At 38.0% G+C, this 15,126-nt stretch overlaps 1 protein-coding gene across 1 annotated transcript in view; it reads left to right on the top strand.

Annotated features, from left to right (window-relative positions):
• CDH4 (cadherin 4) overlaps positions 1-15,126 on the top strand; it is a 1,168,514-nt gene that overhangs the window by 700,857 nt on the left and 452,531 nt on the right. Inside the window, exon 3 of the mRNA XM_072633380.1 lies at positions 5,077-5,303. Within this exon, the coding sequence (XP_072489481.1) occupies positions 5,077-5,303 (227 nt within the window). The remainder of the gene's footprint in view (positions 1-5,076; positions 5,304-15,126) is intronic.

Here is a 15,126-nt window from a genome sequence, read left to right as displayed (position 1 = left end):
TGTTTCCATATCTTTGCTACTTTAAAAAAAATGCTTCTATAAGTATTTTGTTCTATAAGTATTTCCTTCCATAAGTATTTTCTCTAAGTACTTCTATAAGTATTTTGACATACATAAGGCCTTTCTGTCAAACACCCTTTTGAGGTATATGTCTTACAATGGCACCTTTGAATCAAAGGGAATGGACACTTAAGTTGCTTTCTTCACATAATTCCAAATTGTTTTCCAGAATTGTTGGACCAATTCACAACTCCACAAAAAACATATTAATGTATCTATCTGTCTACAACCCCTCTAACATTACCTATTTCCATCTTTTGCCATCTTTGTCAATTTGCTGAATGTATGGTGAAACATCAGTTTTAATGTGTACTTCTCTCATTAAAAATGAAATTTAATACAGAAAACAATTATAATTCTGGACTGGGATCTGAAATTTCCCCAATTTCACAAATATGAGATGAAAACAACATGACTAGAAAAGTAGCTTGTGATAAAAATTGAGGGACTTTCATGAACTATGTACACTATGTGAATCACTGAAACAATGCAGCCACTCAGTCCTATAACAATAATTGATTATTGGTCATTTCAGACTGGATATCCTGGAGACATCTTATACTTGCCATGTTCAAAACTGAATTCCTATTTTCTGTCAAACTCTCCCAGACTTCCTTATTTCTACCAAAAGCATTAACATCCTTCCCATATCTTAGCTTCATAACATCAGCCTTGTGCTGTACTCCTCACACCACACATCCAATCAGCACCAAATATCCCCATATCTACCTTAAAAATATCTCTCCTACGCAACGCCTTTTCTCCACTCACACAGTTATAATGAGAGTTCAAACTCCATCACCTCTCACCTTGATTGTAGCAACATATTTTAATTGTTCACATTACCTCAAGTCTCTTTCCATGCCCCATTGCTGTCAAAGTAATTTTCCTTAAGCATAGATGTGAATGTGTGACTCAGTCCATTCCATTGGCATCCCAGAGACTTGAGAATAAAATACAAACTCCTCTGTTTAGTTTTTAAAGCCCTACACCACCTGGTCCCAACACATATTTCCAGACTCACTGAATATTACTATACCTCCTGCATTCTGTGATTTAGCCAAATTGACCTTCTATCTGTTTCTCGCTCATGGCTTTCCTTTTTGCATCTATCCATGCTTTTGTACTGACTGGCCCCACCCCCACCCCCACAGCTGAAATATACTCTCTCTTTCCTCCTTCCTTTATCTCGTGAAGTCTATCACTTCCTTTAAGGTACAGTTTGTGAATCACCTTTTACATGAAACTTTGACTGATTTCTATATTAGTGCATTCCCAAACTAGCTTGCATTTAAGTATTTGCCTAAATATTAATTTACTAATTAATTCTCTATGTAAAAGTATGTATATGCACATGTCTACCTATTCACACATATATATGTGTGTGTGTAGATAGAGAGATGTTTATATATACTTTGTCAGTTTCATCATCTTTCCCCATTGTAAGCTCACTACAGGCAAGGATTGTTTCATTGTACTTGTATACCTAGAACCTAGCAGAGCCTAGTACATAAGAGGTGCTTAATAATACATATTGGTCAAAAACAACCTTGATCTTGAGCTATTTTAATAGCACTGTAGTATCCTTTGTGTGGGAGGTGGCAGTCCTGTTGTCCGCTGACATCATCAGACTAATTATGTTCTGTGTTCAATTCTGGGTGTTTCTTTTAAGAAAAGGAAGATAGGGAGCAAATACAATAGAGTCCTGGGCCTGAGTTCAGGAAAAATAATCTTCTTGTGTTCAAATATATATATATACATATGCATATATATACAAGCACACACATACAAACATTTTTGTGTATATGTCCCTATATCCTATATGCCTGATTCATTCATTCAGCTAGCCATTTTTAGTGCCTTTGTATAAGGTATTGTGGTAGTTGCTAATGATGGCATTTACCATGATTAAAAACCTACCCCAGCCACAAGTTGGAATCAGTGTCACTATATAGAACTTTAAAGTTTCTAAAGTGAAGGGCCGGGCAAACTAGCACACATGGTCTCATGACAAGGGGATAACCAGTGAAGCTGAGGGAACTAGCATCTCTTCTGACAGGCAGGCAGCTGATGTGGTCCATGGATCTAGAGGAAATCTGCATCTGCAAGGAGGTAACATCATCACTGTGCCTCCGTGAAAGACACGGGCCTGTTGCCATCTCTGAGCTCTGCCACTGGACTGAATCAACCAGTGTCACACACCCCATCAAAGAGGAGGACAAAGGCTCCCATGGCACATTCCTGGAACTCAGCCACTCCACAGGCACTGGAGCAGGGACCACAGAAAGTCAATCCAGTAGTCCTGCTGTGAGAAGAATGGGTAAAAGCAAAATACCCTGGTGGACTAAAGAAAGGCAGACACATAGCAGGTGGTCAGCTCAAAGAACTCTGGGGTGACACTGAATCAAGGCCTTGGGCCCCCTGCACAACTGAGAGACCAGCTGTAGCTGACAGTGCTGACAGATTGGCATGCTGTTGGGGGTTGGAGGGAAAGGAGAATGGAGGCAGGGGTTTGTGAGTGCAGGCAATCCACAGCTCACAGAGGATGAAAGATAATTCAGTAAGCAGCTTTAGACCTTGTGGGCAGAGGCCTTGGCTGCTTAATACAGGCCAAACTCTTCAAACAGAGCAGCTAAAGGAACAGGACCTAGATTAGCTTGTTCAGTCCTGTGATAGGTTATGTGTCATTGACCCTCAGGAGCAGCATCTGTGTACAAATACATATCCTGTGTGTACACATGTACAGTAATGTGCACATATAAATATGGCACAACACTCATCTTCCCTCATTTCCATGTAAGTGTATAAGTGAACTTTGATTTCTATCATCAGCTCCCCCCAAAAGAGATAAACATAAAGAAGTATCTATATAAAATCAAGTTAGATTCAAGTTCACTCGAGGAACTCTCTTAGGTAAATTCCTTTTGTTCCTTTTAAAAGGTGAAAAATTGTTCCATCAATTTCCGTTTTATTTTTTGATTTACATACATTTCTGTATATTGGATTTCCTTAAAGGGAAACACATAGTTTTGTCACAGGATCATAGTATTTGGAGTTTGAATGAACCCTTGAGATCAACTAGTCCCACCCCTCACTTTCCAGATAAGGAAACTGAGGCCAAGAGAAGGGAAAGCGACTGACCCAAGGACACATAACTAGTAAATAGCACAACGAGGGTATGAGCCTTGATTCTCTGATGCCAAATTCAGTCTCCTTTACTGACTCTCTGGGGTAGTAGAAACACTTTTTTTGTTTTGCTAGAGATCTGTTTTTCCAGAACAAAAGATTTTATTAATGTATTTTGTGCGGATTTCACAGCAATAATGTAACTGTCATGTTCCTGTCAATGACAGTGTGGTGTCAGAAGTGATTGATCCAGTCAGTTTGTATCTGACTTTAATTTGTTTACTGTTGGGAAAGGAAACTATCAGAGCATTTCAGAATTCTCCTCTCACTTGAAAAAATGTAATTATTTCCTCATTAAGAAGTGAAAAATCTATCCCTCTTACCACCTCTCACTGGAGCCACTATTTTCAACTTATTCCCTTAAAGGAGCTGTTTGTGAAACTCTGTGAGCCCTGGACATACTTTGTTCTTATGTCCAGGGGGAAAAGAATGACAAGGGTTGTTTTCTGCATATTTAGAAATATTTATTTTCTTAATCCAAGAGGTACTTGGGGAAGTGTCAGAGTGATGAGGCAATCTATCAATGATTGATTATTTCAAGGAAAGAAACAATAAAAGGTGAAAGGTGGGAGGGGGGAATCTTTCTCCAATGAAACAATGAGTAGCTTTTTTTGTTGAGATTTTAGAATAAATGGTAATTAAACTATGCACACAGTGCCAGAAAAATTGGTTAAAAACTAATCCTCCTACCATAATTACTTAGATCCTCACATTGTTATAAATACTAGGTAACTTTATCCATCATGGAGTTTGGGGATTTTTTTATCAACAGAATGTGGCATTTGCTGTGGGTGCCTCATAATTTACTGCTGCATTCTGTCGCAGCTTCAAAAGCATATACATACGAAAAATGTACTAATGTGATTTAAATGAATGTGCAGCTTGCAAAAAAAAAAAATAAGCCTCTCTTTCTATAGCAGAGTTAAAAATGGACTCCATCCTGAAATCATTAAGAGGTGTGCTATCAATTCGGTTGGCTAATTAATGTTTTGGAAGCAAAGCTGTGTGTGCTGTGCCCAACAGTGTCAATGGAATATCTGTTTTAATTCTATATTTTCAATTAACCAGTGAAGCACATTCCCATACTCCCCCTCCATCTTCCCACCCCACTTTGATGCTGCCTGTGCCCTGGTCTGGCCCTGCTGGAAAGTCTTGTGCATTGCATTTTGCAGCAGGCCTCAGAGTTGTGTGATAGCTCTCATTAGGGAAGTAAGCCCAATAGTCACTGAGCGTGGGATTAAGTTCTCCTTTGGTGGCCTGCCTGATATTATATAATGTTTCTTAGATTGCATTCCCCGCCCCCCTCCATTTTAAAAAACATTCCCCTGCACTTGGCCTTCTCTTAGAACAAGCTACAATAATTAAGGGTTTTTAGGCATCCATTTATCGTGAAGAGTGGTTTGCATATGGTAGGCAGGCCACTGAAGCAAGGAATATATTTCATGTAGAAAATATCCACCCTGTAGTTAATAGCCTCCAGTTGAATTCTGAGATCATAGCGACAAGTGAAAAATTCATTTGTAGAAATGGAGAACAGCTGTGTTTTAGATATAATGAAACTCTATCAGGTGGCCTCCCCATCCTCCTCCTTTTTTAAAACAAGTAGCCAATTCCCCTGAGAATGAAGATAAAAGACAATACCTTCCTGAAGGTCAAAATAACAGTTAAATCACTCCCCCTCAATGTTTCTTTCAGATCTTAAACATGCCATGGAAAAATGAACCCTGTGAAGATACATATTTGATTTGTGTGTGATTTTTGTTGTTGTTGTTTTCTGATCAAGAGTTATATCATGACATATCTCCTCTTTTTTTTTAACTTCTCTCCTAGTAAAATTCAGCAGCTGCAGCAGCACCAAGGGAGTGCAGTATGAGACCAACAATTTGGACTTCAAAGTGGGGGCTGATGGGACAGTTTTTGCTGCCCGGGAGATGCAACTGCCCCCTAGACAGATTGCATTCATGGTGACCGCATGGGACTACCAGGCCATGGAGAGATGGGATGCAATAGTCCGATTATTGGTGGGGGAAAAGATCTTTCCTCATTCTGTTCATAAGGTAAAGAAAACAATGGTGTCATGTGGTAGAATAGATGCATGGATATATCTGGCATGCTTTTTGTCTCCTAAAGAAAGAACTGGGCAGTTGAAATATTGCAGTGGTCTCTTTAACACAATATAGGCAAAACCTCCTTAAAAGTTTCCTAAAGGTTTTTTTTTTTTTGGTTTGTGTTTTCTTTCACAACATGACCAATATGGAAATATATTTTTCATGACTGTACACGTGTAAACTATATCAAATTGCTTGCTGTCTTAGGGATGGGGTGGGATGGGGGGAGAGAGAATTCTGAACTCAAAACTTTTTTAAAAGATGTCAAAAATTGTTTTTACATGTAACTGGAAAATAAAATAACATAAAAAGTTTCCCAAAGGAGTTGGGAATGAAAGTGCTGTAAATGGGAAAATGTCATGTAGAAAAATAATTCCTACACAAAAGTTCCATCATCATGAGTGTCCAGTTTAGTAATGATGGATAATGTAGTGATTGGAATAGCCTGAGGTTTTTCAATAATAGATCAATATGAATAAAGGAGTAGGGTAGTGGAGGCTGGAAAGGAAAAGACTCATAGAAGAGTTAGTAATCATCTTCATTGAAATGAAGGGCTATTTGGGAGGGTGGTGTAGTGTACATAAATTCTGATTTTCCTGAAAGAATAACAGAAGAATAGATATAGGAGTCAAAAGTTTGATATTTGGAAAAAAAATTACAACAGTTAACTGATGTAGTAATATGGCACCTTAAAAGATGGTGAGAGCTCATTACATGATGCTTGAAATAATGAAATTTGCATAAAAATGTATAGTATAGAATAATATGTAATACAGTCTATAGTGTTTTCTTGAATTGTATTGGATCCCTAGAACAACCCATTGAACTTGGTACTTCAAGAACTATGATCTCTTTCTTCTAGCTCTGTAGGTCTAGAATCATTCTTATTTTTCAGATAAGGGCTTGAATCAGGAGATTGGGTGACTGACCCAAAAGTTCTTGACTAAAAGCCATTTCTTTGCATCCCATATGTATTTAAACAAGATTTTCTTCAACTTTTGGTCATGGACCCCTTTGGTTATCTGGTAAAGCCTATAGATCCCTTCACAAAATGCATAAAATGCAATACATAGAATTATAAAGGAAACCAATTATACTGAATTATCAAGAAAAGTTTAATAAGGTTAAGAATTCCATTGATGATGATAATGATAACATATTTCTATAACACTTTGAGAGTTAGAAAATGCTTTCCTCACAATAAATCTACTAAGTGGGAAGGACCAGTAATGTAATCCTCTTTTTATGGATGAGGAAACTAAGGGTCAAAGAGCCCTATGTCTATAGCACACACTTGCACACAAATGCTTGTGTGTAGACATACTCTAGTCAGAAGCAATATTGCCTTCAGAAGGGAAAAATATAGTCAAGACATAAAATGATATTTCCCATATTTTCTCTTCTTTCTTTTTTTAAGTCCAAATATTTCATTTTTATATTAATTTTATTTATTTTTAGTGTTCTACAATCACTACCATGTAACTTAGATTTTTTTCCCCTACCTACCCCATACTTCCCCCCTCTCTCCCCGAGACTGCATACAATTCTATATAGGATCCACACATACATTAATATTAAAAACATTTTCACTATAGTCATGCTGTGTAGAAGAACTAAAATGAATGGGAGAATCATATAACAAGTCAAAACATAATACACACACACAAAAATGATCTGCTACATTCTGCGACTGACTTGCATAGTTCTTTCTCTGGATGTGGAGGGCATTTTTCCTTAGAAGACCATTGGGAATTTTTTTTAAGTCCTTGCATTCCTATGAAGTTCCAAGTCTACCAGAAAAACTCTCACACACTGTGGTCATTGCTGTTCATAAAGTTCTCCTGGTTCTGCTCCTTTCACTCAGCATCAGTCTTTCCAGGCCTCTCTGAAGTCTTCTTATTCATCATTTCTTATAGCACAATAGTATTCCATCACACACATATACCATAATTTATTCAGCCATTCCCCAATTGATGGGCATTCCCTTGACTTCCAGTTCTTGGCCACTACAAAGAGTGCTGCTATAAATATTTTTGTACATGTGGGACCCTTTCCCATTTTTATGTTCTCTTGGGGATACAGTCCTAGAAGCACTGTTGCTGGGTCAAAGGGTATACACATTTTTGTAGCCCTTTGGGCATAGTTTCAAACCACTCTCCAGAATGGTTGGATGCGCTCACAACTCCACCAACAATAAATTAGTGTTCCAACTCTCCCACATCCTCTCCAACATTTATCATTTTCCTGTTCTGTCATGTTTGCCAATCTAATAGGTGTGATGTGGTATCTCAGAGTTGTTTTGATCTGCATCTCTAATCAAAAGTGATTTGGAGCATTTTTTCCTATGATTATAGATATCTTTAATTTCTTCCTCTGAAAATTATGTGTTCATATCCTTCGACCATTTATCAAATGGAGAATGTCTTGTATTGTTGTACATTTGACTCAGTTCTCTATGTATTCTAGAAATGAGGCCTTTATCCCCAAGATGAGCTGTAAAAATTCTTTTCCAATATACTACATTCCTCTGAATTTTGGTTGCATTGGGTTTGGTTGTGAAAAAACTTTTCAGTTTAATGTAATCAAAATTATCCATCTTGTACTTCATAATGCTTTCTATCTCTTCTTTAGTCAAAAATTCCTCCCTTCTCCATAAATCTGATATACTATTCCTTGCTCCTCCAATTTGTCCATAGTACCAATCTTTATACCTAGATTGGTATAGACTTTATTCTTGTGTATGGTGTCAAGCATTGGTCCATGCCTAGTTTCTGCCACACTGTTATCCAGTTTTCTCAGCAATTTTTTTCTCAAGTGGTGAGTTCTTATCCCAGAAGCTGGGGTCCTTGGGTTTATCAAATAGTAGATTGCTACATTCGTTGCCTACTGTGCCTTGAGTACCTAGCCTACTTCACTTATCTACCCTTCTGTTTCTTAGCCAGTGCCAAGTGGTTTTGATAACTGCTGCTTTATAATACAACTTGAGATCTGGTAGCGCTAGGACACCTTCCCTAGCATTTCTTTTCATTAGTCCCTTTGATATTCTGGACCTTTTGTTCTTCTAGATGAATTTTGATATTATTTTATTAAGTTCTAGAAAATTATTATCTGATAGTTTAATTGGTATGGCACTAAATAAGTAAATTAATTTAGGTATAATTGTCATTTTTATTATATTGGCTCAACCTACCCACTAGCAACTGATGTTTTTCCACTTACTTAGGTCTGACTGTTTGTGTGAAAAGTGTCTTGTAATTGTGTTCATATAGTCCCTGGGTTTGTCTTGGCAGGTAAACTCCCAAATATTTTATAGTGTCTACCCTAGCTTTAAATGGATTTCCCTTTCTATCTCTTGCTGTTGGACTTTGTTACTAATATATAGGAATGCAGAAGATTTTTGCAGGTTTATTTTGTAATCTGTAAATTTGTTTATTATTTCAAGTAGTTTTTTGCTTGAATCTCTGGTATTCTCTAAGTATATCATGATATCATCCGCAAAGAGTGATAACTTAGTTTCTCCTTTGTCTATTCTAATTCCTTCAATTTCTTTATCTTGTCTAATTGCTACAGCTAACATTTCTAATACCATATTGAATAATAGTGGTGATAATGGACATCCTCTTTTCACCCCTGGATCTTATTGGAAATGCATCTAGCTTATCTCCATTGCATATAATGCTTGCTGAAGGTTTTAGGTAGATGCTGCTTGTTATTTTATGGAAAGTTCCCTTTATACCTATGTTCTCCAGCGGTTTTAATAGGAATGGGTGCTGTATTTTGTCAAAAGTTTTTCTGCATCTATTGAGATAATCATGTGGTTTCTGTTAGTTTTGTTGTTGATATTATCAATAATGCTAATAGTTTTCCTAATATTGAACCAGCCCTGCATTCCTAGTTTGAATCCTACCTGATCATAATGTATTATTCTTATGATAAGATGCTGTATTCGTTTTACTAAAATCTTATTTAAAATTTTTGCATCTATATTCATTAGAGGTATTGGTCTATAATTTTCTTTCTCTGTTTTGTCTCTTCCTGGTTTAGGTATCAAAACCATATTTGTATCATGAAAAGGATTTAGGAGGACTCCTTCCCCAAATTTCAAAAATAGTCTATATAGTATTGGAATTAACTGTTCTTTAAATGTTTGATAGAATTCACTTGTAAATCCATCTGGTTTTGGAGATTTCCTAGGGAGTTCATTGATGGCTTGTTCAATTTCTTTTTCTGAGTTGGCTTTGTTTAAGTATTCAACTTCTTCTTCTGTTAATCTGGGCAGTTTGTATTTTTTTAAAATACTCATCATCTCCTTTAGACTGTTGAATTTATGGACATAAAGTTGGGCAAAGTAATTTCTAATTATTGTTTTAATTTCCCCTCATTGGAGGTGAGTGTGACCCTTTCATTTTTGATTTTAGTAATTTGGTTTTTTTTTTCTTTTTTTTTTAAATCAAATTGATCAGTTTTATTAGGTTTTTTCATAAAATCAATTATTGGTTTTATTTATTAGTTCAATAGTTTTCTTAATTTCAATTTTATTAATCTCTCCTTTAGTTTTCAGTATTTCTAATTTGGTATTTACTTGGGGAGTTTCAATTTGTTCTTTTTCTAGCTTTTTCAGCTGCATGGCCAAGTCATTGATCTCCTCTTTCTCTATTTCATTCATGTAAGCATTCAAAGATATAAAACTTCCCCTAAAAACTGCTTTTTGCAGTATCCCATAAGATTTGGTAGGTTGTCTTGTTATTGCCATTCTCTTGAATGAAGTTGTTGATTGTGTCTATGATTTGTTGTTTAACCCACTCCTTCTGTAGTATTAGATTATTTAGTTTCCAATTAATTTTTGGTTAATCTTTCCATGACCTTTCATTACATACAGTTTTTATTGCATTATGATCTGAGTAGAATGCATTGGCTATCTCTGCCTTTCTGCACTGGATTGTGAGGTTTTTATGCCCTAGAACATGGTCAATTTTTGTATATGTGCCATGTACCACTGAGAAAAAGGTATATTCCTTTCTATTCCCATTCAGTTTTCTCCAGAGATCTATCATATCTACCTTATCCAGAGTTTTATTTACCTCCTTAACCTCTTTCTTGTTTATTTTGAGGTTAGATTTATCAAGTTCAGAGAGGGGGAGGTTGAAGTCCCCCCACTAGTATAGTTTTGCTGTCTGTTTCTTCCTTCAACTCCCTCAACATCTTCTCTAAGAATCTGGATGCTATACCACTTGGAGCATACATGTTTAGTAATGATATTGCTTCATTGTCTATGGTACCTTTTATCAGGATATAGTTTCCTTCCTTATCTCTTTTGGTTAGATCTATTTCTGCTTTTGCTTTGTCTGAGATTAGGATTGCTACCCTTGCTTTTCTTACAACAGCTGAAGTACAATATATTCTGTTCCAACCTTTTACCTTTACCCTGTGTGTATCCCCCTATTTCAAATGTGTTTCTTGTAAACAACATATTATTGAATTACGGCTTTTAATCCATTCTGCTACCTGTCTCTGTTTTATGGGAGAGTTTGGGGCAGCTAGGTGGTGCAGTGGATAGAACACTAGTGCAGGAGTCAGGAGGACCTGAGTTCAAATCTCACTTCAGACACTTGACACTCACTAGCCATGTGACCTTGGGCAAGTCACTTAACCCCAATTGCCTCATCCTGAGTCATCTCCAGTCATCCTGATGAATATCTGGTCACTGAATTCAGATGGCTCTGGAGGAGAAGTGAGGCTGGTGACCCTCACAGACCTCCTTCACTCAAAAAAAAAAAAAAACAAAACAAAGTCAAGTGCAAGTCAAGTCATCATTTCTCTGATAGCATGTTCTTCTTTGGCAATGACAGGCCAACACATGGGAGAGTTCATTCCATTCACATCACAGTTATGACTACAATCTGTGTATTTCCTTCCATCCTCTTTCCCACCATTTGTGCTTTTAATTCTCCTGTCTCCCTTTCCCTCCTCAATAGTTTTCACTTTTCACCACCTCCCACAGTCTTTCCTTCCTTCTTTTAGCCCCCCTCACTTTTACTCCCTTTTACTTTTACTACTTCTTCCCTCCCTTTTAGCTTCCCCTCCCCTTTCTTCTTCCTTCCCCTCTACTGCCTGTAGAACTAATTAGAATTATATACTTAATCAAGTTTCTTGTTCCCTCCTTGAACCAAATCAGATGAGAGTACCTCTCAAACAATGCTCATCTCCCTCCCCTCTTTCCCTTTACTAATTTTGTACTTCTTCCTGTGATGTAATTTACCATTTTCTGCTTCCTCCTTTTCACATCTTCTGTTACAATCCCTTTGCATGCTTAAATCATATTTTATCATTACATCATTTACTTTATACCTGTTTCTTCTGCGTTTATCCCTTTTATATTTCATAATAGACGTACAATTCTCAAGATTAACAGGTATCATCTTCCCTTGTAGGGAGGTAAACAGTTTGCCCAAATTGAGTAACAAGTTTTTTTTTCCCCCTGTTTACCTTTTTATGCCTCTCTTGAGACTTGCATTTGAAGATCGAATTTTCTATTGAGTTCTGGCTTTTTTGTCAGGAAGGTCTGGAATTCCCTTACTTCATTAAATGACCATCTCCTTGCCTGAAATGTTATGCTGAACTTTGCTGAGTAATTGATCCTTGATTGTAGTCCCAGTTCCTTTCCCTTACGGAATATTGGATTCCAATTCCTCTGATCTTCTAATGTAGAAGCTGCAAGATCCTGTTTGATCCTGACTGTAGCTCCTTGATATTTGAATGGCTTCTTTCTGGCTCCCTGTAGTATTTTTTCCTTCACTTGATAGTTCTGGAATTTGGCAACAATATTTCTTAGGGTTTTGAGTTTGGGATCCCTTTCAGGAGGTAAATGATGGATTCTTTAAATGACTATTTTGCCCTCTGAATCTAGCACTTCTGGACAGTTTTTCTTGATGATTTCTTGGATGATATTGTCTGGACTCTTTCATCATGGCTTTCTGGTAGACCAATAATTCTTAAATTTTCTCTCCTGGATCTCTTTTCCAGGTCAGTTGTTTTTCCAATTAGGTATTTTATATTTTCTTCTATCTTTTCATTCTTTAGATTTTGTTTGACTGATTCTTGATGTCTCATAGAGTCATTAGTTTCTACTTGCCCAAGTCTAATTTTTATCAAATTGTTTTCTTCAGTTAACTTTTGCATCTCCTTTTCCATCTATCCAATTATTCGTTTTTAAGGAATTATTTTCTCCTGTTAGTTTTTGAACTTCCTTTTCCACTTGTTCAATTTTCCTTTTTAAAGAGATGTTCTCTTCATGGAATTCTTTTTTCATGCTTTTAAGATCATTGTCCACTTTCTCTTCTATTTCCTTCTTCAGCTGTTCCAGGAGAGCTGTTTGTGCATGCAAGCAGTTCATAGTCCCTTCTGAAGTTTCAGATGGGAGTACAGTCTTACTACTGACCTCTTTGGTACTTGTGTTTTGATCCTTGTCCCCATAGAAAGATCTATGGTTTTTTTCACCCTTGCTTTGCTTTTTCTTGCTCATGATGGTGATAGTGTGTTGTGGCTTCTGATTCTTTCAGTTAGAAGCTGCAGAACTTCGTGTTGAGCTGACTGGTGTGAAAAAGCTAAGGGCAGGTGCTAATTTATCTTTTTGTTTTGTGTTTCCCAATCAGCCCTGGGGCTAGCTTGTTAAGTGTGGAGGAGGGGTGGTCTGGTCAGGGGAGATCTCCTCACCTGAGCTGTGGCAAAGGTAAGCTCAGGGGTTGGTGATCCTGGCTGCCCTATTGTCTTTCCATTTCCCCTGGAGTGCTGAGGCATGCCTGGATCCTAGTGTGAGTTTTTACCCCTCCTGGGGCTCCTCTCCTAGGGCTGAGGCTCACCTGGGTCCTGTTGCGAGTTTCCATCCCCTCTGTGACTTCTCTCCTAGGGCTGAGGCTCTCCTGGGTCCTAGTGCAAGTTTCTATCTCCCCTCGAGCTCCTCTCCTAGCGCTGAGGCACACCTGGGTCCTAGTGTGAGTTTCCACTGCCCTGGGGTCCCTCTCCTTCTGGTTTGCCTCTGCCAGAGTAAGAGGAATCCCACTTAGGTATTTTCCTAGCCTCAGGTGTTATGAGACTGTTTGCCCCATCAGCTGTTCCTACTGATCCATATTTTATGGCTCTTTCAAGATCAGCAAATGGGGAGGAGAGAGCATTTACCATTCCCTCTGCCATTGTGGCTCCCAGAAGTTCAACTAGGTAACTTATAGACATTTAGTCTTCGGGCTGAAAGTCTCAGGAGCTGCTGCAGCTGATATCTGGTGCTCAGCAGCTGTCACTCACTAGGCTCTGCTGGTCTCCCATCCTGGGCTGCCACTCTGCCTTTCCGGTGTGCTTGCTGCTGTCTGCAGCTGCCCCAGTGTTTTCCCGCTTGGCCACGCCACTGAGGGATGCACTTTGCTGTGTGCTGTGGGCTCACCCCTGAGGAACAGACCATTCCTGTTGACTTTCCAGTCTGTCCTGGGCTATGAATCTGCCACAGTCTGTCTTCTATTGGATCCTGCACCTCCAAAATTTGGTCAGATTCTCTTTTTTAGAGGTATCTGAAGGAGTTTGTCTAAGAGCTTAGGTGAGTAGTTGCTTTCACTCGGCCATCTTGGCTCCACCCTCTCTTTTCTTCTTTCTGACCTAGATGGATATATTGTGCTATATTTCAACCCCAAAAGAAAAACAAAAAAAATGAAAAAGTTTCTATAGCTAGTGAGCATCAGATCTGAGACTAGGACCTAAATATTCTGATTGTTCTAGCTCATTGTTTTTCATCTCTACTTAAACAGTCTTTTCTAAAAGAAAAGGACAGTCTACTCTCCTACAAATAATTTGAATAGTTTTTCTCACTAAGATCTCTTTCAACATTTGCTCCTATTTGGGGAGGAGAGCATAGTAGGGTAGAGGGAAAGTATGTGCATGCATGAAATGGGAAAGTATATGCTCACAATTCCTAAACCTAGAATCTTCCTGACTACCAGATGCCTGTGTGAAAATGTGAACTTTATATATAAACTGTGGCGATACTTAAAACCCCATTGAAATCCTCAGATAAAAGGTATTAATTGAAAACATAATGACACCTTTTATTAGTTGTGTTAATGAAATGATTTCTGATGCAATTAATCACTTGCTCCTCTGCTGGAAGGTGCAAATGACTGATTATGATTGCAATTATCCTTCCTGGGTACAATTGCTTGCACCTACAATCTTGCATCAGCACTAGCACCAGCGCTAACATTGCCTTCAACCCAAAAGGTCGGAAGGTAAGTACGAAATGTAGATTGAGGTAAGGGTTGTTATCCTGGTTTCTGGAAGGGAAGAGCTGGAGACATAAATTTTAGTTAGTAGCATGGAGCAATTGAACACAATGGGAGAGGGGCAAGGGGAGGACAAACAGAATCTATCCTGCATGCTGCTGAAAATTTGCTGCAATTCTCAGAAAGACCTGTGGTTTCATTAGGGTGGCAGCTTCTTCCACTGGCATAGGTCTCAGTTTCTCAGTGTCTTTCAGGAGAGGTACATGTATGTATATGTACATTGTGCATACATACACATATGTATGCATATGTATATTCATGTATGTGCATACATGTGAAATTTGGGTCATGTGGGATCTTTCTGTCTTTGTTCTCCTTGAGGTACATGCTCAGTGGTGGGATCTATGGTTCAGAAAAATTTTTTTGAGTTGCTTCCTCATTTATATTGTTGCTTTTGTCCTTCCTTCTCAAAAAAGACCATGACATCAGGGAGATGATGATATGACTTG

This window comes from Notamacropus eugenii, chromosome 1 (assembly GCF_028372415.1).
Source record: "Notamacropus eugenii isolate mMacEug1 chromosome 1, mMacEug1.pri_v2, whole genome shotgun sequence".
Classification (NCBI taxonomy): domain Eukaryota; kingdom Metazoa; phylum Chordata; class Mammalia; order Diprotodontia; family Macropodidae; genus Notamacropus; species Notamacropus eugenii.
Note: the sequence above shows the minus strand (reverse complement) of the source record. Positions and strands in the feature narration are given on the sequence as shown.